We start from the raw sequence: 25,252 nt of genomic DNA on the forward strand, positions 1-25,252 counted from the left end.
ATCAGGATTCAACTTTTATTATGTATTTATATAAAAAATATGTGGTTGAACTAAAACAAAACTCATTTGATAAATTTTACGCTTTTTGAAATTATTAATTTCTAAATTTCCAATTAATATATATATATATATATATATATATATACATACATACATATATATATATATATATATATATATATCGTTAGTATAAAAAAATATAGCTAGAGACAAAATAAGTAAGTTGATGATGATTACTCTAATAAAAATAAGTTAGAATATAATAGTATAATTTCAGTCTTTAAACTTTAATGGAAAGTTCGTGAATAACCTACGACCATGAGGAAGTCCTATGTATAATTATGGATAAGTACTAGGAGTCAACCAATGTCTGAATGACAGCTTTTTTACGTTTATTTTTGTTATATAAATGTCCAAAGGATTTCTGTAAATGTAATAAAATAAAAGTAATTTAGAGAAAAATTAATTTTATTCTTTTTGCATGTTTGAATTGAAAAAAAAGAAGAGAGTATTATACTATTACGTAAAAAGTTTATAGTAGGTTTTGGGTCCATTTGAAATTCTTATTTACAAAAGTTACTTAAAATTATGTTATATCATAACTACGTGCTAAATATTTTGGAGAAGTTCTGAAAATAATTGATAAAATATGTTTATAAACTGTTTTTAACTTATTTTAATAAACCCTTTTGGATAAAATATTTCTTATTTCTTGTATCTCTCATAATTTTTACTTTTATTTATCCTTTTAAAGATAGAAAATGAAAGGTGATGGTTGTTAGTATAAGGAGGAAATAAGAACATATTATAGTTTAGGTGAGTAGTGGTTGCAAATAAGTCAAAGTTGTGTCCCAAAACTAGATATGTAGTAAGTAGTGTAGAGAGTGAAAACAAATTATTGAAAGAAGCAAGACAAGAAAACAAATGATGGGAGGTGAGGGCCTCACAAAGTGGTGCTACCATGGATCCAATTATGAAGACCATCAATGTACCATGGAAAAAGACATCTCCAACATCATGTTTTAATTTGGTAAGGCAAGTGGAAAGGAATTTGGTTCCCCATTTTTTCTTAAACTTTCAATGCTTGCTTCTCTTCTAATACTACTTCACATATTTATATTTTAGATCATATACAAAAGGTTAAGTGAAAGGCTATATAGTAAGAAAATGTTTTATTTTCATTCTTTGTATTTAAAAATAACTAGTTTTGGATCTTTTGTACAATACTCTTTTTAATTTCTTTTAATCCCTATAAGTTTGGATGATAGGGCTTAAAGTGGAGAGACACATTGATGACTTTTAATTATAAAGATCAAAAAGTAAAATCTATACAAGTATAGGGACTAAATTAGCAATTAAATATAAATTAAATATAAATTAAATAATTATACAATCTTGTGTTGGTAAAGTTTGATAGAATGAATATTTACTTTCTTGCATGTGAAACACCATAGGTCTTGTTTAGAGTTATGGAAGATCTCAAATAAATAAAGTGATGTTATTTTAAAGTTAAAAGTATTTGTACTTTTAAAGCAAAAAAATAAATAATATATATATATATATATATATATATTGAAAATCTTATATTCGCCTATTAATATAACAAAATTAACCATATAAGAAAGTAAATTTTTATGTCATAAGTTAATTTATAGAGTTAACTTAGATATAAACTTCAAATGGTATGACAATTATTGTGGCTCCATTAATTTGGGAATTTTGCGATTTCATTTTGATTTGAATATCTTTTATTTTAATTAAAATTACTTATGATTTTTTCCTGAATTAGTTTTATATTTAATTTTTTAAAATAACATTTTTGCAGTTGATCTATCCGTTTCAATTTTCTATTTTAATTGTGTTGCACGTCTCATGTTAATTAGTAATATAATCAAATTAAAATATATAAAAGAGAGAAAATTCTAATCTTATAAACAAATTCTATAAAGTTGAGGTAAATATAAAATTTAAATTGTATGATGAGATTACAGTTTTTCTTTTTTTTCTTAAGAAATTTAATTAACATGGTTGTTTGAATCCAATTCTTTGTTTTGTAATATCCCATTTCAATATTTTTTAATATTCTATTCTCTCTTTGCATGTATTTTTTTTTATCTAAGTTTTCATTTCTCTTTTCTGTCTCCATTTTTTTAAATCTCACTTCTTTCTAAATTTGATTCTACCTTCTAGTAGTTGGAGAATTAAGGTTCATTTTCACTTTATTAAGATAGAGTTATATTTATTTTCACTTTATCATATCTTAATAAGAGGAAGTGTTTGATTGTTTAGAATTTTTTTTTTCTTTATATTAGGTTTGTCATTATTCAGTCTTGGCTAACCCTTGAGAATTCTTTATGTTTGAAACTACTATTGAAACATTGGAAGACCCAGATAGTCTGATGAAACACTAGACAGTCTGATGACCATGTTGAATCCTTGGATGGTTTGTTGAGGCACTGGACGATTTTTAAACCATTAGACGGTTTGATGAGTAAGATATCATATGTTGTGTTTATGTTTTGATGATAACAAAATCTGACTGTATACTTGTATATCGAAAGATATGAGCAATGTTTCTACAACTACAGTTTTCATTAGACAATCTGATAGATGTTATGAACGTCTATAACATATATTCACAAGACGAGTTGATAAGCTTTGTTGAGTGCATAACAAAATTTAGATTGAATGTGTTATTTGGTTCTAACAATGATTTGTACAATTGTAGTATAGAGTAGATCCTTTGAGCTTCTATAGTTTTGTTCACGATAAATGGTCTGATTAACATGTTGAACGAATAATAGGTTTTGGTTATAATTGTTACATGAAATCTTCTAAATTCATATATCCACTGAAAATTGTGTTCAATTAAAGAGATTTTATGTCCAAAACCAAAAAGATTTGAATCTACGCATTAACTCTGCTAGTCTCTATTTTTTTGTGTATCTTTAAAATATATATTTTCCTAAATAGTTTTATTCAGATAAATCTTGTGAATATCTTTCGTAATGAATTGTGAATATCTCCCAATCTTCTTTAATAAAAAATAATTTGAAAATTGAAAATCTAAAGTTTATGTGAGTTAATTTTAGATTGCACATTTTAAAGGTTTCGCTTTTGTTTAGATTTTGGATTTTATCAATTTAAAGGTGAGAACCTTATGAAGATCCCCACTGAACACGAACTTAACTAAGTGGTTAAGTAAGTGTGAAAGGTTCACTTCACAAAGGCAAAGAGAAAAAAACACAATAATATGGTGATAATGATGCAAAGGTGCATAATTGAAGAGAACATAAAAGAGGAAACGAAACAAGACTAAAATGATAAAGAATGACCGAATGGAAGGAACATTAAAGAACATGAAATGGAAATGGATAATGGCGCAAATAAAGAAGGAAAAAGATGAAGGGATGAAAAGAACTTATGGATTAGAAAGGGAATTCACGCCACTTGGAGCAGAGGGACTCTAAGATAAGTGATGCAAGAGCCGCCACTTGAGATGTCACTCACTCAAGATAAGGCCCAAGTTGCCACTTCGGATACTACCCACCCAAGATAAGACCCAGATAAAAAGGATTACTCAGACTCTCAATTAGAGTTTCTTTACTTAAAATTTCAATGTGTAAAATACATGGAGGAAGACACCCTTTACATAGGAAGGAGTGATTTTGAGGGCAAGATGAGTGAGGGGTAGAAAAGGAAGGGGAGAGGGGTTGCCTAGGGTGTTGACCATGGTCAAAACCATTCCTTAGGCATATCTTCTAGAAGCTAGGGCTACATTCTAACCCTAATGGACTAGACACAAGCTAAAATGATAAATACACCCCCTATTATGTTAAATGAACCTACTCTAGCCTATTCTACTATTTAGACCCTCAAAGTGAGACCAAAATATTTACATGTTTTTATTTTTAATAAGACTAGAAGAAAGAACAATTGATGTTCTGGTGTATGCCTCGTTCTTCTTTTGGTAAGGTTTGTCGGATCTTTCGTGGGGCCTTGACTTGATTAATGAGATAACTGCTCACCGTGTGAATTGTATCTTGAGTCCTTGGTCATCTGTTTGTCTTCTTGGATTATATCACAAGTACCCTATTTTCGTATCACATGTTTTTTGGAATGAATTTTTTTGTTATGTTTTGATTTGTTTTACTAATTCATATTCAAAATACTTTGAAATTACTTTCTTAAGTAGTTTCGAAGAAAAAACAAATTGGAAGATTGTAAATCCAAGCTTTCTGTTTTGAGCGTTTAGCACGAAAAAAGATGAAGATATAAAGATACTATAATATCCAAACTTAATCATTTAAGTTGACCAAGTGCAAATATAAGGAGATTGAAGGTGGAGAACAAAAGTAAGGAAAGCCAAGAAAAAAAGAGAGATATTGTGATCTTGCTGAAAATATTGGGTACTGCAATGAGCGTATACTCTAGTCCTTAGAGCATTAAGTTGTGTGGGTTATGTGTGAAACCATTGTAATTCTTCACTTTTTTGAAGCTATACTTGCGTAAGTATTTTTGTGTGCTCTCCTTGAGAGTGTTCTTTGTTTCTTCTGAGAGTTCTTAATCTCAGAAGAAGGTTAAGAAGGTGTAACCTAAAGAGGTGTGAATATCGTTGTAACTTAAAGAGGTGAGAATAGTCATTGTAACCTAGAGATGTGAGAATACTTATGTAACGATTTGGTTAATGGAAGTTCTTAAGCATTTGCTTAAGGGGACTGGATGCATCCTAGATTTAGGTGAACCAAAATAAATTCTTGTGTGATTACACTTGCTATTACTCATGTTTTGTTATTTATTCTATTCTTCTAGCTAGACGACCAGTTAGACAATATGCCTAGATGATTATTCTAGACAATCTTATATGTTATGATTAGAAAGTCTATTAGACAATATATCTTTATCCACAACGAAGATTTTAAGACTCCACTCAACCCCTCTTCTAGAGCCAACTACACCAACATACTAAGCCCTTAAACGATCTGATGACCAAGCCCCTAAATAGTCTGATAACCAAGCCCCTAGGCGATCTGATGACCAAGCCCCTAGACGGTCATCAATCATATGTAAAGCTTATATGTTTTGATGATAATGAAAATCAACTATAATTGTTTACTTTTATGAACTAATAGTGTTTTGTATAATTGTAGTATGTAATGCTAGACGATCTGATAGATTGTTTATGACAAACAGTTTGATAAGACTTTTTAATTGCATAATAAAATTCAGATTGAATGTCTTATTTGTGATCTAAATGATATGTTTTCTCTATGATTTAAATGATCTAACAATGGTTAGTTGAAGTTGCAGTATACAATAGGCTCTTTAAGCGTCTACAACTTTGTTTAGGCCAGAGAATCTGATGAACGTGTTGAATAAGTATCAGGTTTTGATATAACAATTAAATGAAATCTTCTGAATACATATATCTAGTAAAAATTTGTTCAATCAAAGAGATATTATATCCAAAATTGAAAAGATTTCAATTTGTGGAAGGAATCTGTTTGACCCTATTTTATTATATCTTTAAAATCTGTCTTTTCCTAAATAGATTTATTCAAAATTAAATCTAGAAAATATCATTTTAACATATTGTGAATATATCTCAATCTTCTTTTGTATCACACGTTATCTAGAATGAAATGATTTTTCTATTATGTTTTGATTTTGTTTTTACTAACCCATATTGCAAATACTTTTGAATTTGTTTCTTAAACAAATTCGAAGGAAAAATAAATTGAAAGATTGAAATCCGAACTTTCTATTTTTAGCATTTAACACCAAATAGATGAAGATATGAAAATATTGAAATATTCAAACTTAACCAATTAATGTATCAAAAGGCAAATTCAAATATCTATATGAAAGGATTTGGGTGCATAACGAAGCAAGACAAGCCAAGAAATTCAAGATATTCAAGTGATCTTGCTAAAAATACAAAAGTTGCAGTAAACATCTAATCAATCAATTAAAGCATATAGTCTATTGGGTTGAATGCTTAACCCTTGTAATTCTTCACATTGTGAAGTTATACCCTTGTGAACTTTGTTTGTGATCTCTTCGAGAGTGTTCTTTGTTTTCTTGAGAGTTCTCAATCTTAGGAGGAAGTTATGAAGGTGTAACCTGGAGAGGTGTAAATACTCGTTGTAACTTGGAGTGATGAGAATACTCATTGTAACCTAGAGATGTGAGAATACTTATTGTAACCTAGGGAGGTGAGAATACTTGTTATAACCAAGTCTATTGGTTAGTGGAAGCTCTAAAGTAGTTGCTTAAGGGGTCTGGATGTAGCCCGAATTTGGGTGAACCATGATAAATTCTTATGCGTTGATCTCTCGTTACTCTAGTTTTAAAAGTAAAGTATATTGATTGATTACATTTTATGAGAAATTATGTCGTGTGTTGGACTAAGAATGTTGTTTTGAGTTAAAAGTGTGGAATGAGGAGTTTTAAGTTATATATTGTTCATTTATTTTAATTTGAACTTATTATTATTGTTGGGAGGTTGATATAATGGAAAACCTTGAATGCAGTTTCAAATACTCTCCAAGTTAATATAAAATGTAATCACATTTAACCTAAATATTATTCTATTGAATATATTTTGTAAAACTCTTTTATATAGAAAACATTCATGCTCTATTTTTTGAAGGCATTACATTATAAGAACTATTCATATAAAATCTTTCTAATACAGTCTCAAAATTAAATCTAATTGGACAAATATATTTGAAACATTTAAAATGTTTTTCTTTCACAAAATCATTTAAGCACAATGTATTTGAGATTTTCAAATTTCTTTGTGTTACGTTCTCAAATACGAAACTTTCCAAAATTATTCAATCATTAATCTTATTTGAAAATAATGTTTTCTATATTTTAGAGATATCAAATAAGGTTTAAAAACATAAGAGCAGTGTCATAAAACCTTCTAAGAATGTAAATGTTTAATATGGACACTTCCCTCACATAGTGGTTTGTCTGATGAGTAGAAGATACTTGTATTGTCTGATATGTGCAATCTTCAGTGTTCGTCTGATGGCTTGTGAGAAAGTGCTTTGATATCGTTTGTCTTGTGACATCATCGACTAAGAGACAAAAAACACGTAAGTATAAAGCTCCTGCACATGATGCTTCAATTCCTCCTACTGCGCCAACAGGGATTGAAGACGTTCTGGATTATTCATGGTATTTCAGTTTGAAACACCAGATGGTATTATACGAGAAGGGATTTCACGACAGACTAGTGTTATCACCCAAAGCGATGCATTTTAATTTTTTTCCATGGATTACAACCAATCCTTTGTATGAAACTTCCATATTATGAGGACCTCATTAGAGTTTTTTACACAAATTTGAAGCTCACACCAAATGGTGACCTTTGTATTGAGATTAACTCACAAAAGATTGTAATAAGAGAAATAGATTGGATAAAAAATTTGAAGCTCACACCAAATGGTGACCTTTGTATTGAGATTAACTCACAAAAGATTGTAATAAGAGAAATGGATTGGATGAACGTGTAAAATTTAAAGTATGCTGGTATTTTGTTAACCTCTGGCACCATCCCTGAGGAGCTAAATTATGATCGTCAAGTGGCACTGTCAACCATGATTCGTGAAGAGGTACACGATGAAAATGTAAGAAATGTAGGTAGTTTAGTTATGAATGACAAACTATTTCATTACACATGGGTGCACATGTTGTGTCATCGGGGAAAAAATTGCTCTCTACTATTGCATGAAGATATTTCATGTAATGGTGCATCAAAAATAATATATTGATTAACTGACCCCAATGCAACACATGATGAAATGTCGAGACAACAATATGCATCTTCTGTATGTCATTTGAATAACACGGATCATGCAGGTATATGACTTGGATTTATCAAATGATTCATCAATCATGCGAGGATGAAATCATCATTACGGGAAGAAAACTATGAGAAAGTTGAATATTTTCCAGGTAAATGGCGTCTGGAAACTTGGTAGGCCTGACGAGCAAAACAAAGAAGATGACGAAGACCTGCCATTACCAAAAGAAAATGTTCAAGGCAGTCAACCTCAACACTCAATCCCCCATAATGCATAAACGTTAACCCAAATTGGGGGCGGGATTCAAAACATCCAGAAAACATGACAAGCATGATGTACATTTTGATGAAGCCTTGAGAGATAGAGAACCCACTAAGCTAGCCCAACCTTCCAGAAGGATGAATATAAGCATGACACAAGACACAAGGCTTGGTTAAGATCACTCCATATCCAGTGCCTCAAAGCCTATCATTCCTCAGAGGACCACCTGGAGCAGAGTCCACATGATGGGAGCTGAGATCCAACTAATCTCTTTATTTTTAATTTCAGTAGATTAAGGTGTATATAACATAATATGGGGTGTACTTAGCATAAATTGGGCTCACTTTGGGAGTTCCAAATAGAAGAATAAACTACAGAAGGGTGTACTTTGTAATTTGGGCTTGTGTCAAGCACACCTTTCATGACGTGCACCTAGGTTTAGAGTTTCTTTTACCTGCTTTCTAGAAGGTTTCTCACAAATGACACCCCTACCCCTCTCACTTTTGCTCCCCAAGTCATCCTCTCCTATATAAAGGGTGACTTGCCTCATGTATTTTTGACATTGAATTTTAAAATAGAAAAGAAACTTTGCAAGAGTGTTTAGTGAGACTTGAGTGCTCTCCTTTGTGGGTCTTATTTTGAGTGTTTGTGCACTTCAAGTGGTGGCTCTTCACCACTCATCTTGGAGTAATCCATCCTCCAAGTGGCATGATTGCTTGCCCCTTCTCCATGAGTTTTCTTCATCCCTTCATCTTTTCTCTTTTGTTTTCTTCTTATTGCGCCACCTTTCATTCCTCTTTATATTCTTATGCTATTCGTTTAATTTCGGTGTTCATCTTGTTATCTTTTTCTTGTGTTCATTTATTTCTGCAAACTATCATCACCATCTTCACCATAGTAGTGTTTTTATCTTTGCCATCTAAAAGTGAACCTTCACACTTACTTAACCACTTGGTTAATTTCGTGTCCAGTGGTAATCTTCTTTAGCTTTCTCACCATTGATGTTAATATAAAAAAGCTTAAACAAAAGTGAAACCTCTAAAATGTTCCAATCTAAATTATAAATTAGATTATAGATTATTTTTAGAATATAGATTATTTTTAGAATATAGATTATTTTTAGATTATAGAATTATTTTTAGATTATATGTTTATTCTATATTTTCCAACAGGATCTCAATTTGCAAATTGGATTGTAATGGATGAGGAACGTAACATGCCTTTTTGTGAGTTTGAATTGGAGGAAGATGATAATACTGAGAAACAATCTGAAACTATTAAACCTGGAAAAAAAGAAAAGGGATAAGACTAGCACATCTGATTGTTGGAGGTATTTTACTCATATTGGGGAGGGAAAGGATGGAAAAGAAAGGCAAAGTGCAATAGTTGCAACAAAATATATGTAACTGGTGGAAGAAAATATGAGACTTCTTATTTAAATCATCATGTTATGAAATGTGTTAAAAGAAAAACTGAAGATGTGGGTCAAATGATTTTGGATATGCAGGGAAAATTGAAGGCAAAAAAAAAAAAGATCATGTTGTATATCGGGAATTGTTGTCTAGTCTAATTATTAGTCACAATTTGCCTTACAAATTTGTTGAGTATCCCGAACTTAGGACTTGGATAAACTACTTGTGTCCTTATGTAATTATGATTCTAGAAACACTGTTAAGGCTGATATTGGGAGAATGTATATGAAAGAAAAAATAATGCTTAAGAAATTGCTTGTTTCCATTCCTAGTAGAATATGCTTAACTTCTGATTTATGGACATTTATTAATACTTAGGGTTTCATATAATTGACTACACATTTTGTTAACCTGAATTGGAAGTTAGATAACAAGCTACTGAACTTTTGTCATATGCCCCACCCTCACACAGGTTTTGAGTTGTCTAAGAAAATTAATGAATTTTTACAAGATTGAGGACTAGAGAAAAAGGTGTTTTCTATGACTTTGGATAATGCTTCTACTAATGATGTTCTCCAAAATACTTTAAAAAGACAACTTCTTTTACAAAATGGTTTGATATATGGTGGTGAATTCTTTCATGTTCGTTGTTGTGCACACATATTAAATTTAATTGTTCAAGAAGGATTAAAGGTGTGGTGATGCTTTGGACCAAATTAGAAATATCATAAAATATGTGAGGGGTTCGGAAAGTAGAATGGTGAAATTTAAACAATGCCTTGAAAAGTTTAGTGATATTGATGCATCATCTAGGTTGTGTCTTGATGTCCCTACAAGATGGAACTCTACTTATTTGATGATTAAAAGTGCTCTTAAATATCAACGTGTTTTTGGAAACTTGCATTTGGTTGATGAATCTTATAAATATTTCCATACGGAGGAAGAGTGGGAGAGAGCTGGAAAAAATTGCAAGTTCTTGTTACCCTTTTATGATATCACTAACTTGATTTTTGTTACAAGTTATCCTACTTCCAACTTGTATTTTTTACAAGTTTGGAAAATTCAGTGTTTGTTGATGGAAAATGTGAAGGATGAAGATGTACTAATTAAGAACATGGGTAAATTGATGATAGTAAAGTTTGAGAAATATTGGGATGAATATAACGTTGTACTTGCATTTGGTGCTATTTTAGACCAAGGATGAAGTTAGAAACATTGAGATTTTGCTTTAAAAAAATTGATTCACTTACTTGGGAACTAAAATTGGAAAAGATCAAGGAAAAATTATACAAACTTTTTGCTGAATATTCTACCAAAAGTTTGACAACATCATCGAGTGTTCAAAAGCATAAGGAATGACAATCTTCATTCTCATCATCTATGTCTAAACCAAGTCTTTTTTATGTAAGTTACTTACTTTAATAGTACTTATTAATGCACTTTAATTCATTTTTAATTTTTTTTACAGCAGTCCATTATTATACTAACTTATTACATCATAATAGGAATTAAAAATGCACAAGCTTCAAGTAGCTAATAAAGCTGGAAGGTCACAACTTGACACTTATTTGGATGAATCAACTTTGGATTTTGACTATTTAAAGCAGATGGATATGTTAGATTGGTGGAAAAATAATAGTCAACGTTTTTCTGATCTTGCTTTAATGGTTAGAGATTTGTTGAGCATCCCTATAACCACAATTGCATCAGAATATGCATTTAGCATTGGTTCTCGAATTCTTAACAAGTATAGGAATCGACTTTTGTCTAAAAATGTGGAAGCAATCATTTGTACTTCTAGTTGGAAGCATTGATTTTCTGAGGATAATTCAATTACTTTAATTGATCTTATTTTAATTGTATTATTTTTATGAAAAATTAATTAATTCATTGTGATTGTTTTAATGTATGCAGATGACGGGGAAAATTATAATTATGAAAAATTGGATGAAAGTTCTTCTAAGGCTACATCCAAAGTTATTGAATGGAAGAATATTAATAATGTTTATGTTTAATGTTTTTGAATTAATGTTTAATTTTTATGTTTAATTTTTTTGAATTAGGTATTTTTATTGTTTTAGAAGTGGAAGAATATTGTTTTTAGTTTTTATCTTAATTAAATTATTGATGTTTCACTATGTTTGAAATGGAAGAAAAAAAATTCATATTTAATAGTAATAAATATATAAGTTCAATTTGACAATTTTTCAAGAACAAAAAATATATTTTTTTTCTTTCAATTTCTAAAAAATTAAAATAAAATAAATGCGGCCTGACATGCAAACTGTGGACCAACCCTTATGCACGGCAGAACGGAAAATCTAGCCCGCATTCATTTTGTGGGACGAGTCAACCCAACCAACATTTTGCGAATCAAGTATAGGGTGGACCTATGCAAGACGGACCTATGCGGGGCCGGCTAGCCCGTTTTGCCATCCTTAATCCTTATAATTTTCTCTTTTTATACAATGCAACTCTTTTCATGTCCTACTTTCTTAAAATACAAGTCTAGAATTTTTGACTTTTCTTCTCGAACATGATTGATAGCCGAAGAAAAAATTTATTTATATTGAGAGAGTAAAAATTTAACGTAATATCTAGATTTTGTTCTGTTTTGGAAACTTATTGATTATTAATTTTTCACAAGCTTTACATGTAAATAGGCTATAACCACCTAAAGTTAAAATTAAAACTAGTAAGAAACTCATTATATTTTTATAAAAGTAACCCGATGGATATAATTTGATATATAATAAATTGCTTATTTGAAAATTAACATATAAGTTATACAATTAGTTTATCTCAGAACAAAAATTTATCTCAAATTTTGTAAAAAATTAAGTCCGCCAATCAAGTGGAAATTAAATTTCTCTCCTCGGTTTGGTAGTAACAATAAAACAAATGCTCTCATAATCACCATAGATTTCTATATTCAACATAATTAACTATTGTAAAATTATTAGGAGACCTCGAGAATTTAAAACTCAACACAGTTCATTAAAATTTGGTTACCAAGAAAGAGCCTAAAACATAACAATGTTATATTCGTATAATACTAATTTTAATTTGACGTGACACTAGTTTTCATACATCTTAATTTTTAATAAAGAAAAAAAAAGAGCGTTCCATTCGTGCCTAATTGTTGATTAATAATTCAATATAAACATAGTTAATTAATCACTAATTCTGAAGATAAACCCACACTGTTCTTAGATGATTCTATGTCAGGCACGTGACAATTTGGTTTAGAGATTTCGTACATTCATACACGCATTACTCAAACGGAAAGCAAAATCCATTATTTATATTCAACATTTCATTAATTAATTAATTAATTTAACCTATGGTATTAAATTAGCATTGTTATCATTATTATTTGAATTAGTGTGAGTTTTGAAATGAAGAGGGTTGAGGAGGTAGCGTTGGGAGAAAACAAGAGGAAAATGTTAAAAAAGTGGGAAAGGTTTTGAATTGTGGAGAAAGTGACAAAAAGACAAGAGCTGTTGTGTGAGTTAGATTTCCAAGAGTGCAATACTCACAACATTAAGACATTTATTATTGGAAACATTTTCCCCAAAATGACCCTTTTGTTTTGTACTCTTCCTCCTTCCCCAACCAGTTTGAAAGTTGCACACTCATAAATAAGCACCACCTAGTGTCACACTTCATAACAGCTTTAATTCAAACTTTCAAACCCCATTTTTCCTCTCTTCTTCTTCTTCTTCTGCCTTTCTACGCCTTTTCTGCTTCTGGGGTATGTCTTTTTCACTTCAATAACATCTTCTCACTCTCTTTTTTTCTATTTTGTTTCAAATATATATGCATATGCAAAGCACTTAAAAGGGTTCATCAACTTTGTGTGTGTGTTTAGTCTTTGTTGAGAGGCTTTTCTCTCTTCTCACTCTCTCATCTTGAGATGCTTTCAGATCCTTCAACAGTGTTAGCTGATTCACACAGTTGTTCTTCTCTTTAGCAAAATACTTTCATCATCAAAGGTGAGCTTTTCACTCTGCTAGAATCTACAAATAGTTAAAAAAAAAAAAAAATCTATGGTGCGATTTTTTCCATTGTCACTCTTCTCTGCCTTCAGCAAACATCAGCAATTTTCGCCTCAGCAACTGCACACGCGTGGTGTGTAATTTTTTTTTCTCTCAAAGGTTTTGACTTTCTACACTTTTCTTCAGTTTTTGAGTTTTTTCTTCCCTACCAAACACTTAAATGAGCACACATTTGGAGAATCTTCACCATGTTATCAAGATCTTATACCCTTGAATTGTTCCCCTGCAGTAAGCAGTGGTGATTGACCCTTGTCTTTTGAATGCCTTTCTTTATAGTATTAGTATTTTATTGGTCAAATCACTTCATTGGTATATCCTTTAAAGAAAACTTTTATGATGCCTAATAAATACTACTTTTAAATCTTTAGTTATTTCTGCATGATGCCTAATAAATGTTACTTTTAAATCTTTAATTATTACTATGGTTCCTATTAAACTTCAAGATCGAAACAATAATTTAATAATCATTGATACTAATTGTGGAATAAAAGTATCTTTAGTATTTTTCAGATCTTTATTTGTGTGGGGTAAAATATCTTTTCACATACCTTATTTTTCAATATTGAACAACATTATGGAAGTTTCTATTTCATTTTGCTGTATTGTGTCTGTGTATCATTTACTGTTTTTAAAGTTGGATTCATTTTTCCACCATTTTTTTCTTAAATTTTGTACATTAGCTAAATTTGGTATTTTCCTTAGTCTCACATTTCACGCGCTAGTAAGTGCGTGATTATTAAATCCGTGTGATTTGTTTTATGTTATGTTTGGTAGCATGGATTTCTTTTCCTCTGTAAACCCATCTGCCAAACATGGCGGTGGGGAATTTGTGTTGTGTTGGAGGGATTTGAGAAGAAAAGTAGAAATTGTGATTAGTATTAAGGACATTTAAGACCCTCTTGCTCTTTGGAGGAACCAAAACTTCCAAACAAATTGATTTTATCTATGTACTATTCCCTTGGATGTGTGGTTACTTTCTGTCTGAATATGTGCCATGGAGATATTATAAGTTTGTGAAAATGGCATATTCTACTATACTCATTATTCCGTCACGTATTTGTTCTTATTCAAGATTTATAAGTTTAACGTAAAGGTTACTTTATGCTGTCTTTTGTAACTTTTGTCTAAATTTGTGAAAAGCAACAACTGATAAAATTGATGCTATGGGGATTTCTTTTAAAAAACAAAACTCTTGCTTAGAAGACAAAATTTAAGTACAAATGTTTCGATGAAATATTTATGTTATTCACATGTATCATAACTTTTCACACCTTATACATCCATTGTGAAAGAATAGTTGGTCATAACAATTCACAGTCTTGAATTGCATTGGTTCCAAAAAAAGTTGTTGTTGGCACATTATATTTTATGGCTAAAGGTAAATGAACTTTAACTTGTGATATAGTATTACACTACAGGGATTTGAATTTCTCTCTTCATATGCATCTGTAACCACCATGGGGTAGTGGTGCCATTCCTTTTTATAATGTGGGGTCTTGATGGGTTCGGTTTCCTGAAAGGGAGGGACAGTTTCAGAGAGAAAGGATATTCTACCATCTGATTATCATTTTCATTTTTGTGATGTGTCACTCGAAGCAAAAATAATGAAAAAAATAAATGATAAACATAAGATATTTATCAAGTAACCGTGGGCTCCAAAATTTCTTGCTTTTTTTTTCTGGTTTGTGCTGGCCAGTCCCCACAGTTTTCAAAATGACACAAGATCTTGATACTGATTTTCCTTCAATAATTGTTTTACCTACTGCTATGTATTTGGCCCCTTCACCAACACTGTTTTCAACAAGTTACATGGACTATGTAACTTCTCAACTATTAATTTTTTTTCTTAACAAGGTTGTTTGAATTACAATTATTCATATTTGTTTTTGATGATGAACTAACCTTTAATGCTGCTATTAGGCTCTCATCATTGCTAAGCTCCTGACTCAAAAAGAGACCCATGAACAACGAACCACTTTAGACTACAACTCAGAAGCCAAGGTAAAAAGCATTGATATGACTACTATTTGAGTTGTACCTCTTTCAACTCCATTATACAACCACTTGAATGTGTGGTGGGCCTGGTGCAATAAATGGGGGAAGTGAAATAGCTACTTCTTTGCTAGGAGTATCAGGTTGCTTATATACATGGGGTCACATAAATTCTTTTTTACCTTTCTTGGGGTGGTGGTTTTGTATTTTTCTCGGAGTTTTAAACCATGGACCGTTGTCTGTATTAGGTTGCATTTACTCAGTTTGTGTAAAACATGCAACATTTACACTTGCAATATTTACAGCACTTGCTCGCTTTTAAACAAAGCAAAAAGCACTGCATAAAGTAGGCTCTGACACTGCATGCTTTCTTGCTCTTGGGGGTGGTATTTGAGGCATACTTTTTTAGCATGTCATTGTTTGAACACAGGACCAGTATGCAATGTGGGGGCTGCCTTATTCTTCTTTTTATCTCTTCATGATTTTTCCCTAAGGGTCATCTACCTTCCTAGTTTCTACTGGAAGATAAATTTTGGTATCTTGGGTTTAAATCAACTGCCTTTTAGTTTAATAGTCACGGTTGTAGTGAGTTGGCTCCTTTATGATAATGTGGGTTCAAGGCCATAAATGTGCATGGCCATTGTGAGTTTCTCTGTCTTTCTATTTCTCTTACCTAATTATGGTTTGGAGGAGGTTGAGGCTAGATGGAGGAATATAAAAGTCTTGCTGCTATTAAACTTCGAAGTGCTCCATATGCTTCAAGTCCTTTAAACTTAAGTGAAATCTTGAAGAATGTTTTCTCCTCCGCATTTCTCTGCTGTTTAACATTTTGCTAAAAAGGTTCCATGATCCTACTCCTCTAACCCTTTCTTTAATTATTCATCTTGTACTATTTATTTTATCTACATGGGCTGGTTCTTTCCATTTTTTGCAAATATAATTATGTATACTTCATGTTTGTAGTGTTTCTGGATTGATTGTAGTTCACTTGATCATACAGTTTAGTCATTTGAATTTTCATTTTTGTTTAGCAGGTGAGACTTTTTAGCAAAGAAATCCTTCAGTGTTCCATCATTTGCCATCTTCAAGCATATCAAATGCCAAGATCAAGGTGTGATAATCTTATCCAGTAGTATAATATTCCACTCCTTCCATATACTAGTTTCTCCACATCCGCATTCTCCGATGCCAATAAACTTAATTTTATGTATTCTTTCACTGTTTTTCTTGTTCATCACAAGCAATGCACGTCTCTCTTCGTGCTGCTTATATATATCTGCTGCATTATAGGAATTTGTGGTGCATTTGACAAATTCATTTTTATATGTGGTTTTTCCATGGTTCCAATGTTATTTGATCTATCAATAATACATTATAACTTTAACTCACCATCTTCTCTTAAGAATAAAATCTTTATGATTAATGGAAATATATCATATCTTAATGATGACAACTACTTCTTTCGGAGCCTTCACTTGTCAGCTCAATTTTAAGTCAAATTGGTCAGTAAAAGTTTTTGAGCCTCAGTGATTCTTGCCACACTGATATTGAGAAATTCTGCCCCTGCCATTCATGTTAGGTAAAAATATTCTTTTGTCATTTGATCATGTTACTAATGTGTCCCGTGATGAAACGGGCCAGCAAATTACATACCAATGCTCTAGTTAACTTGTAGTTTCTTTCCATATGTAGTTTTTTATTTAGTTTTGTTTCCAACCAGGGGATCTGATTTGCCTCAAAGGCAGTCTCCACGAGGTCCTCATCAACTTCGGACATCAAGTTCTGACTCTGATCCATTGCATCATCGGCCGATCGCTGACCGAAGTCCTAAGCTAGGAGACCGGCGTTCACCAAGAGGCACCCAATCTGAGGCACTAAATCAGAAGAAGCTAGGAACTCGCATTGCAGATTTGGAATCTCAGCTTGGTCAAGCACAAGAAGAGTTAAAAGTTTTGAAGGATCAGCTAGTTTCTGCTGAAGCCGCAAAGAAAGAAGCTCAAGATGAGCTAGTGAAGAAAGCTGTGCAATCAGTAGTGCCTGTGGTAGAGAAGTTCCAAGAGAAGTGCACTTCCAAGAATGATCAAGAGTCTAACAAAACTGAAACCAAATCCCAAGATGTTATTTCGTATGACAACCAACAAGAGACTGATGTGTTTGAAGTTCCAATTGAGAAGTTGGCAATTGAATTCGGCAAACCTGCAGATCAATCAGAAAAAGAAACTCTATCGTTTGAAGACTCAAATGAACCAGCAATATCAATGCCAGAAAAGCCTTCTGTGGATGAGCATGAACTGTCACTGAAGAATGATGAAATTGCTTTGTTGAAGTCCAGTTTGGAAGAGAAAGGGAAGGAGTTAGAGTCCATTACTAATGCGAAAGAGAATCTAAAGAACCAACTGGATGAAGCAGTTTCAAAAGTGTCAGCTGCTCAATCCAAGGAAGAAGGAATGACCTTGCAGTTGGACCAACTGAGAGAAGAGTTGGAAGCAAGTAAAGCCAATGCAGATAAGTTGAATGGGAAGTTAAAATCTGTGGAAGCAGAAAAGGATGGATTAGAATCAGAGATGAAGAAGCTAAGGGTGCAAACTGAGCAATGGAGAAAAGCAGCAGATGCTGCAGCTGCAGTGCTTGCTGGGGGTGTGGATATGAGCGCAAGGATTCCTGAAAGATGTGGTTCCATGGATAAGCACTTTGGTGGAACGTTTGAGACACCTGCTGGTAGGTACAATGGTTATGTGGGGTCCCCTGGTATGGCTGATGACTTGGATGAAGGTTTTGGAGGAGGAAAGAGGAAGGGTTCTGGGATTAGAATGTTTGGTGATTTATGGAAAAAGAAGAGCCAAAAGTGATTTCTGGTTTATATATTCAGTGAGTGAATTATTAGTACTTTTTAACTAAGCTCATGTTTTGAAGGTAGCAGAAACTGCAAATACAGTTGCTTACTGCTTTGCACCTTCTGCCATCTGTAGTCATTTCTGGTATTATCAAGGCCATTAATTGTGTAGTGTTACTGTTGCATGATCTGTGCAAGGTAGTAGTGATGTGAAGTTATGAACTTTTTGAAAGATGGATAATATATTTCACTTCTCCTCAGCTTTGATGAAGGCACTTTTACAATGACATGCTCCATTTCCTGTTAATATCATTTATAACATTGTTTGCAGTGAGCAAAATTATAACTCAATTTTTTGGAAGAAGCAAAGCTAGTTATGAACAGATGAAAATAATATACAGAAAGGTAAGTGCAACACTCGTGATAGGTGCAACACTCGTGGTAAGTGCAACACTGTCCACCTGATTGGAGTAAAATTCTATGAGCTTTAATTTGAAGATGAATAAATCAAAGAAATCTACAAATTTTCCAACTTTACCAACTTGTTTATGGGTTTATTGGACTTTTAAGCACTCAAGTTTTTCTCGCACACATTGTCAAAACCAAAGAAGATATCATCTCACTTGAAGAATGTTATCATTTTGAACTCATTCACTTTAACTCTAAGTAACTGACTCAGTTTCTTTAGAAGCAAGGATACTTGAACTATTGTTGCTGTTCTCCAATTAGAATTGTGATAAACTAAAGAGAAAGATAGAAAGACAAAAAAGATAACATAATATGTTGAATTTTTCAAACGGAAAAGACAAATTCTAGTAAAATTTCGTGAATTAAGTTTCTATCTTTGGCTTGCTTATAGAATTACTCTTTGAAAGATCTGTTCACTGTTTCCGTTTTATCACAGTCAATAATGACCAATTACAACCAAATTTATGTGTATTGTATATTTAATCTCAAGTCATTTGGCTTAGTTTCTATGACTTTAAAAAAAATCAAGCAATCAAAAAAGTGAACATGATCCAACAAAACAAAAATGAAGTCATCTTTCAGAACCTGCAAATGATGCAAGGCTTCTCATACAAATTTACCGTACGTTATTACTTGTCAACTGAAGCATCCTCTAAGAATGTACAAATGAATGAGCATGTGCATAAATTTCATTATAAATTGTAATCAACTAAAATGCTTATTTGCTTATAAGCAGGATACTTGAACCTGCAAAAGTCATAACAACGAAACAAACACCATGATAAATTTTCCAACTTCATCAATATATTTCTCCATCCTCTTCTTGATACTGAAAAGTTTTGCTCAAATACATTGTTAGAGCTAATGTATGTTAAACTCTAAACCCTAAACTTTACATAAAAAAAATATTAATTTTGAAGCATGCAATTTCAATTTCTATAAAAAAAAAATCTTACAACCAAATTAAAAATGGATGGATTTTGAGATGCAAGAGATGTATTTAGATCACCATATTGTCCAAATAGTGTACATAATATTATAAAATGTTATCACAAATGAAATTATTATTCAAAATGTTGCAAGTGATTTAGTAGTTTAGAATAATTGTCATAAGTACTCATCAACCTCTAATGAAATCATGTTTAGCTTTGTCATTTTTTTTCCATTTTTTCCTACTCTTTCTTTGTCCCACTCCTCTATAAGTACTCTCATGATATTTAGTAAAAATAGGAAAAACACATGAAAGGGGTTGAATTGTGTTTTAAAAATCTTTGTTGTTATTTACAAATATCATTTGATACTTCCCAATCAATGGCCACATGAACCGACATAGATTTTCACAAATTTGATTTCAAAAGCTCCACTTTCTTTAGTTAGTACAAACTAAATATCATGCAATGTAATGGGTTAAGGAAAAAAGGATTATTCATTATTTTTTATACTGGTTTGTCTGATAGCATAAACTACGTCTAGTTTTTGACCAACTAGCCAATTTCAACTAGGAAAATTGTTGTTGCGAAGTACACACAAGTATTCTTTCAATAAGCCACTCCTGACTCAACCCAAGTATTCTTTCAACAAGTCACTCTTGGCTCAATCCATGTATTCTTTCAACAAGGCACTCCTGTATCAACCCAAATATTCTTTCAACAAGCCACTCCTGGCTCAATCCATGTATTCTTTCAAGAAGCCACTCTTGGCTCAACCAAAGTATTCTTTCGACAACCCACTTTTGGCACAAGACAAATAAATTTGTCTTTGAGGTCAATAGATCATAAGGTTTTGTTGAATTAGTAGACGAAACAATACTCATTAGATGACTTTATGTTTGAGCGTCTATATGTTTTGATGATAACAAACACTATAAGGTGTATTCTTATATGACAAAACTAATTCATGTGCAGCATAACAATACAAAAAAAGAGAGCAAAGTGAGCGAAACTCACTAGACGATACGACATGAGAATAACACTTAAAACGAAATAGAAGTAAACACTTATTAGACAATCCAATCTTAATGTTCACTCGTGAAATGAATAATATAGTGAAAGTGAACATAAAAAGGAGATATATCAGTGCACAAAAGAAAATTAGATGAAAGGAGATATCTCAGTGCACATAGAAGGGTTGGTCTATGAACCTAGGTATTATCATACTAGACTATCCAAGTGTTAGAATCTCACATAAGACAGAAACCCCTTGAGCAACACATAACATATGCATACGCTCAAAGAAGCGAACGCACGCTGGAAACTGTTCATCTAAGACGATACAAGCATCATCCAGGCATCAAATGAAATGCGATAAACAAGGAAGTTTCCATGCTTAATTTTTTACATTCTTAGAGTATCTTATGACAATGCGTTTAAGCTTTCCAAATCTTATTTTCCATTTTTGAATTATAGAAAACTTTATTTTTTAATAAGATCAATGGATTAAATGACAAATTTGATTAAACAATATAACATTTTTAGAGTTTTCGAAAAACTAAGTTTAAATTATTTCTATATGAAAGGTATTTTGGAATATCATTAATGCAATAATACCCAGGTTAAATGAATTGTGCTTTAACAGTTTAAATCAATATTAGCTTGGAAAGATTTTGAATACATAATTAACTGTGAAATATTAAAAACCATAAAAATTTAAATAATTCACAAATATTTGAAGATATTGCTTTAGTGATATCCATGATTTAAATTGTTAATTATTTTGTTTGTTGATACTTGTATTGTTCCCAAAAATTGTTGAAGGGACTTAAAGACGTGCATAAAGCTAGAAGCAAAAATTTCATTTCTCAGCATCTGATAGGAAAGCGATGAAGCTGACACATGAGAATCACACAAATGAATATCAAAGGCATATCAAGAATATATTAGTAAGGATATTCAGAGAGAAAATTCATCAGAAGAACAATCACATGGCAAAGCACATTTAAAGTTGATAGAACATTTCATATTGAGTGTCTACCATGAAAATGAATATGATCAAGTGCATAATGGAAAAATCCAAGTCCAGAGTTAGTCAAAGACTCAAAGTGAAGAGTTCACTCAAATGAAGAAAGTATTTGAAGGACAAATACAAAACAAAGATGCAAAGATTATAGAGAAACAAAACAATCATTTCTTTATTAAGCGTTTATCTTGTTAAAGACAGTGAACAGAACACAGAAGAGAATATCCAAAGGTCGAATTGATTTAGCCTCAACATTCACATCTGTACAAGTAAAGAAACATTTTGAAATGCTTAAAGAGAATTGAAAAACGTAGATAACACTAGAACAAAAGTTTCCATATCAAGCATCTTGCGCATTGAAGAAAGGAATATTAACATGGCAAACTGAGAAAATACTGAAGTAATGAAGATTCAAATGCCAACGTTCATATTTGAAGAAGATAAAGAAGTTTTCAAAGAGCCTTAAAGGCAATGAACACTCAAAGCATAAGTTTCTATATCAAGCGTCTAACAACTAGATTAATTATTGAAGAAACCCTAAAGTTACAACGTTCATATTTCAAGTCTATATAAAGACAATAAGGGTAAATAACACAACAAGGAAATAAATATGCAATCATATGAAATACTCAAGTATAAAGAAAAGCTTATGTAGTTGTGTCTTAGAATTTGAGAGCAACCTGTGAGATTGGGTCTTTAGTGAAACCATTGTAAATTCTTCACTATTGTGAAATATGTAGGTAAAATTGGCTCTTGAAGGGAGGGGGTTGAATGGAGCCTGGACTCAATTTGTTTTTATCATTTCAAGATAAAACACAAATTATAAAAGATGAGGGATAGAGAAAAGTATGCATATAAATGTATACTAGTTCACCCCAAACACTAGGGCTACTTCCAGTCCCCTTAAGCTCCCCGTTTAAGAACCTTAAGTATTCTCCACCTCTCTAGAATGGGGGTTGAATGGAGCCTGAAATCAATTTTCCTTTTATCATCTCAAGATAAATCACATATTATAAAATATGAGGGATATAGAAAAGTATGCACATAAATGTATACCGGTTCACCCCAAACACTAGGGCTACGTCCAGTCCCCTTAAGCTCCCTGCTTAAGAACCTTAAGTATTCTCCACCTTTCTAGAAGGGGGTTGAATGTATCCTGAACTTGATTCACTTTTTGTCATCTCAAGATAAAACACAGATTATTAAAGATGAGGGATAAAGAAAAGTATGCACATAAATGTATACTGGTTCACCCCAAAGGATGGAAGAAGGCCAAGCTCAGACCCAAGTTCAGGCCCAACTACTAGGTCCATGACAAGGAAGATACAAGAAGACTGAGACTCTGCTACTAATGTTAGAGAAACATTCCTATACATTTTCAAAAATGCCATAAACCTAGTGTATAGTAGAATTTATTTTCTTGTCAAAAGTAGAATATGAATTTTACTTTTAATTTTTCTTAATTGTAATTAAGGTTGAATTAGGAACCTAAAAACCAACCTAGGTTAAATTAGAGTTTCTAGAAGACTCCTAAATTAACCTAGGCCAACTCTAACCTAAAAGGAGTCACATGAAGCACACATTGATCATGCTTGCCTTGTGACTCCAAAATAGGCTCCAATATTCAAACCCATTGCATTTGAATTTCCCATCAATTTCTTTGTACAATGGTCGGACCTCTAAGCTATGTAAAGAGGTGCTTGGCTTGTGAATTTTCAAGATTAATGAATGAGTAATATGCTGCCAAGATCTCATGCTTTCTCACTCTCTTGTCTTGCCTCTCTAGGATAGACACTTTAATCTTCTTCTTCACCTTTTCCAAGTGATATGGACCAACCAATCACTCTCCCTACCTATCATGCACCTTCAAGGAAACCATAGCTCCATTGGAGCCCTCCTTGTCCATTCCAACCATTAGCTTTTGCCAACCACATCTCAATTCTCCAAGGAACCAATTCGAAAATGGAGCCAACACCATCACCAAACACTAGGGCTATGTCTAGTCCCTTTAAGCTCCCTGCTTAAGAACCTTAAGTATTCTCCACCTTTCCAGGTAACAAGTATTCTCCACCAGACAAAGTATTAAACACCTCTCCAACAGTCTTAATCTACCCCTAAGACCAAGATCTCTCAACAAGTGAGAAAGACACTCTCTCTCGAGAAAACAATGAAATCTCACAGGGTTATATTCACATAGTGAAGGATTTATAATAAGAATCACTCCCCAAACTATGAATGCTTTCAAAAAGACTATACACACAATATCAATAAACGCTTAATCGTTTGTAGTAATTTTGTATGCTTTTTACTTTTATGTATATCTTCTTCATCTTAAAGGGCTTTATGTACTCTTCATATTGTGATCGTTGGAGTTTTAATTCTTCTCTTATTCACATAGATGTTAGACGTTGGATATGGAAATCTTTGCTCTTGATTGATTCTTCTGCATCTTGGACTTCAATTGTATTTGAATTGTTTCTTCTTTTAGTCCCAATGTGAAAATTGATTCATTAATATTGTAATCTTTGGGCATTTTTTGTACACTGCTCATCATCTTTTGCACGTCAAACGCTGAATATGACAACTTTTTCTTTGATTATATTCTCTGCATCTTTGAGCATATGAACCAAGTTGAATTTTTTCCTTTATAATATCTTATGTGAACGTTAACCCTTTAATGCATGTGACTGATTCTTCAATCATATCTCTGTCACAGTTGCTTCAATGTAATTACTTTGGATGTTGAATATGTAAATAATCTCTTTGTCATTAACTATGAGTCTCTATCATTTGTAATTTTCTTCAATTTTGTTCTCCGCTTGAGCTTTGTTACATTTTACACTGATTATGGAAAGTTTGGCTTGCGTCTTGGATGCTCTTTCTCACTTGAATTATTCTTAAATGTATTTCTCTAAAATTCTCTTTTTGCAGCAACTTTGGTTCTCTTCAATGACTTCCCATTATTTTTCGAAATCTTTAAATGAATAGGACACGTGTGTGCTCTGTTTTTCGAAATCCTTTTCAAATATAAATTTGAATATCGAATTGAGCACAACTATATTTGTACAAAATATGTTTCATTAAGTATTTAACACATAAATTTGCTCACTGTGTTTCGGAGAATGTTTTCAATATTTGGACAATTTAGTCACATGATATATTCGTTGAGGTTTATTTGAAAATATTTTAAATCTTAATTAGAACACTATATTTTAATGCAAAGATGATTTTTGTAATTTACCTTAATCAAAATGAGTCCAAAAAACATTTGATAAACATTTAAACAAATATAAAGTAAAAGGATTAAGTTTGGAAACTTCTGTGACACTTATTCGTTGATGACTACTTTATGGCAAATGCACCGTATTGTTAGAGGTAATAATTTACCCCTAAAGATAGATATCGAACTCACGAGGAACAGTTAAATAATCAAGTAAAAGATTCACTAAATAAAAA

At 32.0% G+C, this 25,252-nt stretch overlaps 2 protein-coding genes across 7 annotated transcripts; both read left to right on the plus strand.

The window, feature by feature from the left end:
- The first annotated feature begins 10,247 nt into the window (after positions 1-10,247).
- LOC137833924 (zinc finger BED domain-containing protein RICESLEEPER 3-like) lies at positions 10,248-10,694 on the plus strand. Its single transcript, XM_068641994.1, has one exon. It carries the CDS (start codon positions 10,248-10,250, stop codon positions 10,692-10,694), a length of 447 nt encoding a protein of 148 aa, XP_068498095.1.
- A 2,310-nt stretch (positions 10,695-13,004) lies between these two features.
- LOC137835083 (interactor of constitutive active ROPs 4-like) lies at positions 13,005-18,633 on the plus strand. Of its 6 annotated transcripts, none has more exons than XM_068643424.1 (5): positions 13,005-13,244; positions 13,417-13,485; positions 15,469-15,549; positions 16,572-16,651; positions 17,261-18,633. In XM_068643424.1, the coding sequence occupies exons 4-5, from the start codon at positions 16,638-16,640 to the stop codon at positions 18,387-18,389; spliced, it is 1,143 nt and encodes a 380-aa protein (XP_068499525.1). In that variant the 5' UTR covers positions 13,005-13,244; positions 13,417-13,485; positions 15,469-15,549; positions 16,572-16,637; the 3' UTR covers positions 18,390-18,633. The 6 variants fall into 6 exon arrangements, with proteins under 6 accessions (XP_068499525.1, XP_068499524.1, XP_068499526.1 ...); XM_068643423.1 differs by having other exon boundaries at positions 13,028-13,244; positions 16,575-16,651; XM_068643425.1 differs by lacking the exon at positions 13,417-13,485 and having other exon boundaries at positions 13,081-13,244; positions 16,575-16,651.
- Positions 18,634-25,252: the final 6,619 nt, after the last annotated feature.

Source organism: Phaseolus vulgaris, chromosome 5, assembly GCF_000499845.2.
Source record: "Phaseolus vulgaris cultivar G19833 chromosome 5, P. vulgaris v2.0, whole genome shotgun sequence".
Classification (NCBI taxonomy): domain Eukaryota; kingdom Viridiplantae; phylum Streptophyta; class Magnoliopsida; order Fabales; family Fabaceae; genus Phaseolus; species Phaseolus vulgaris.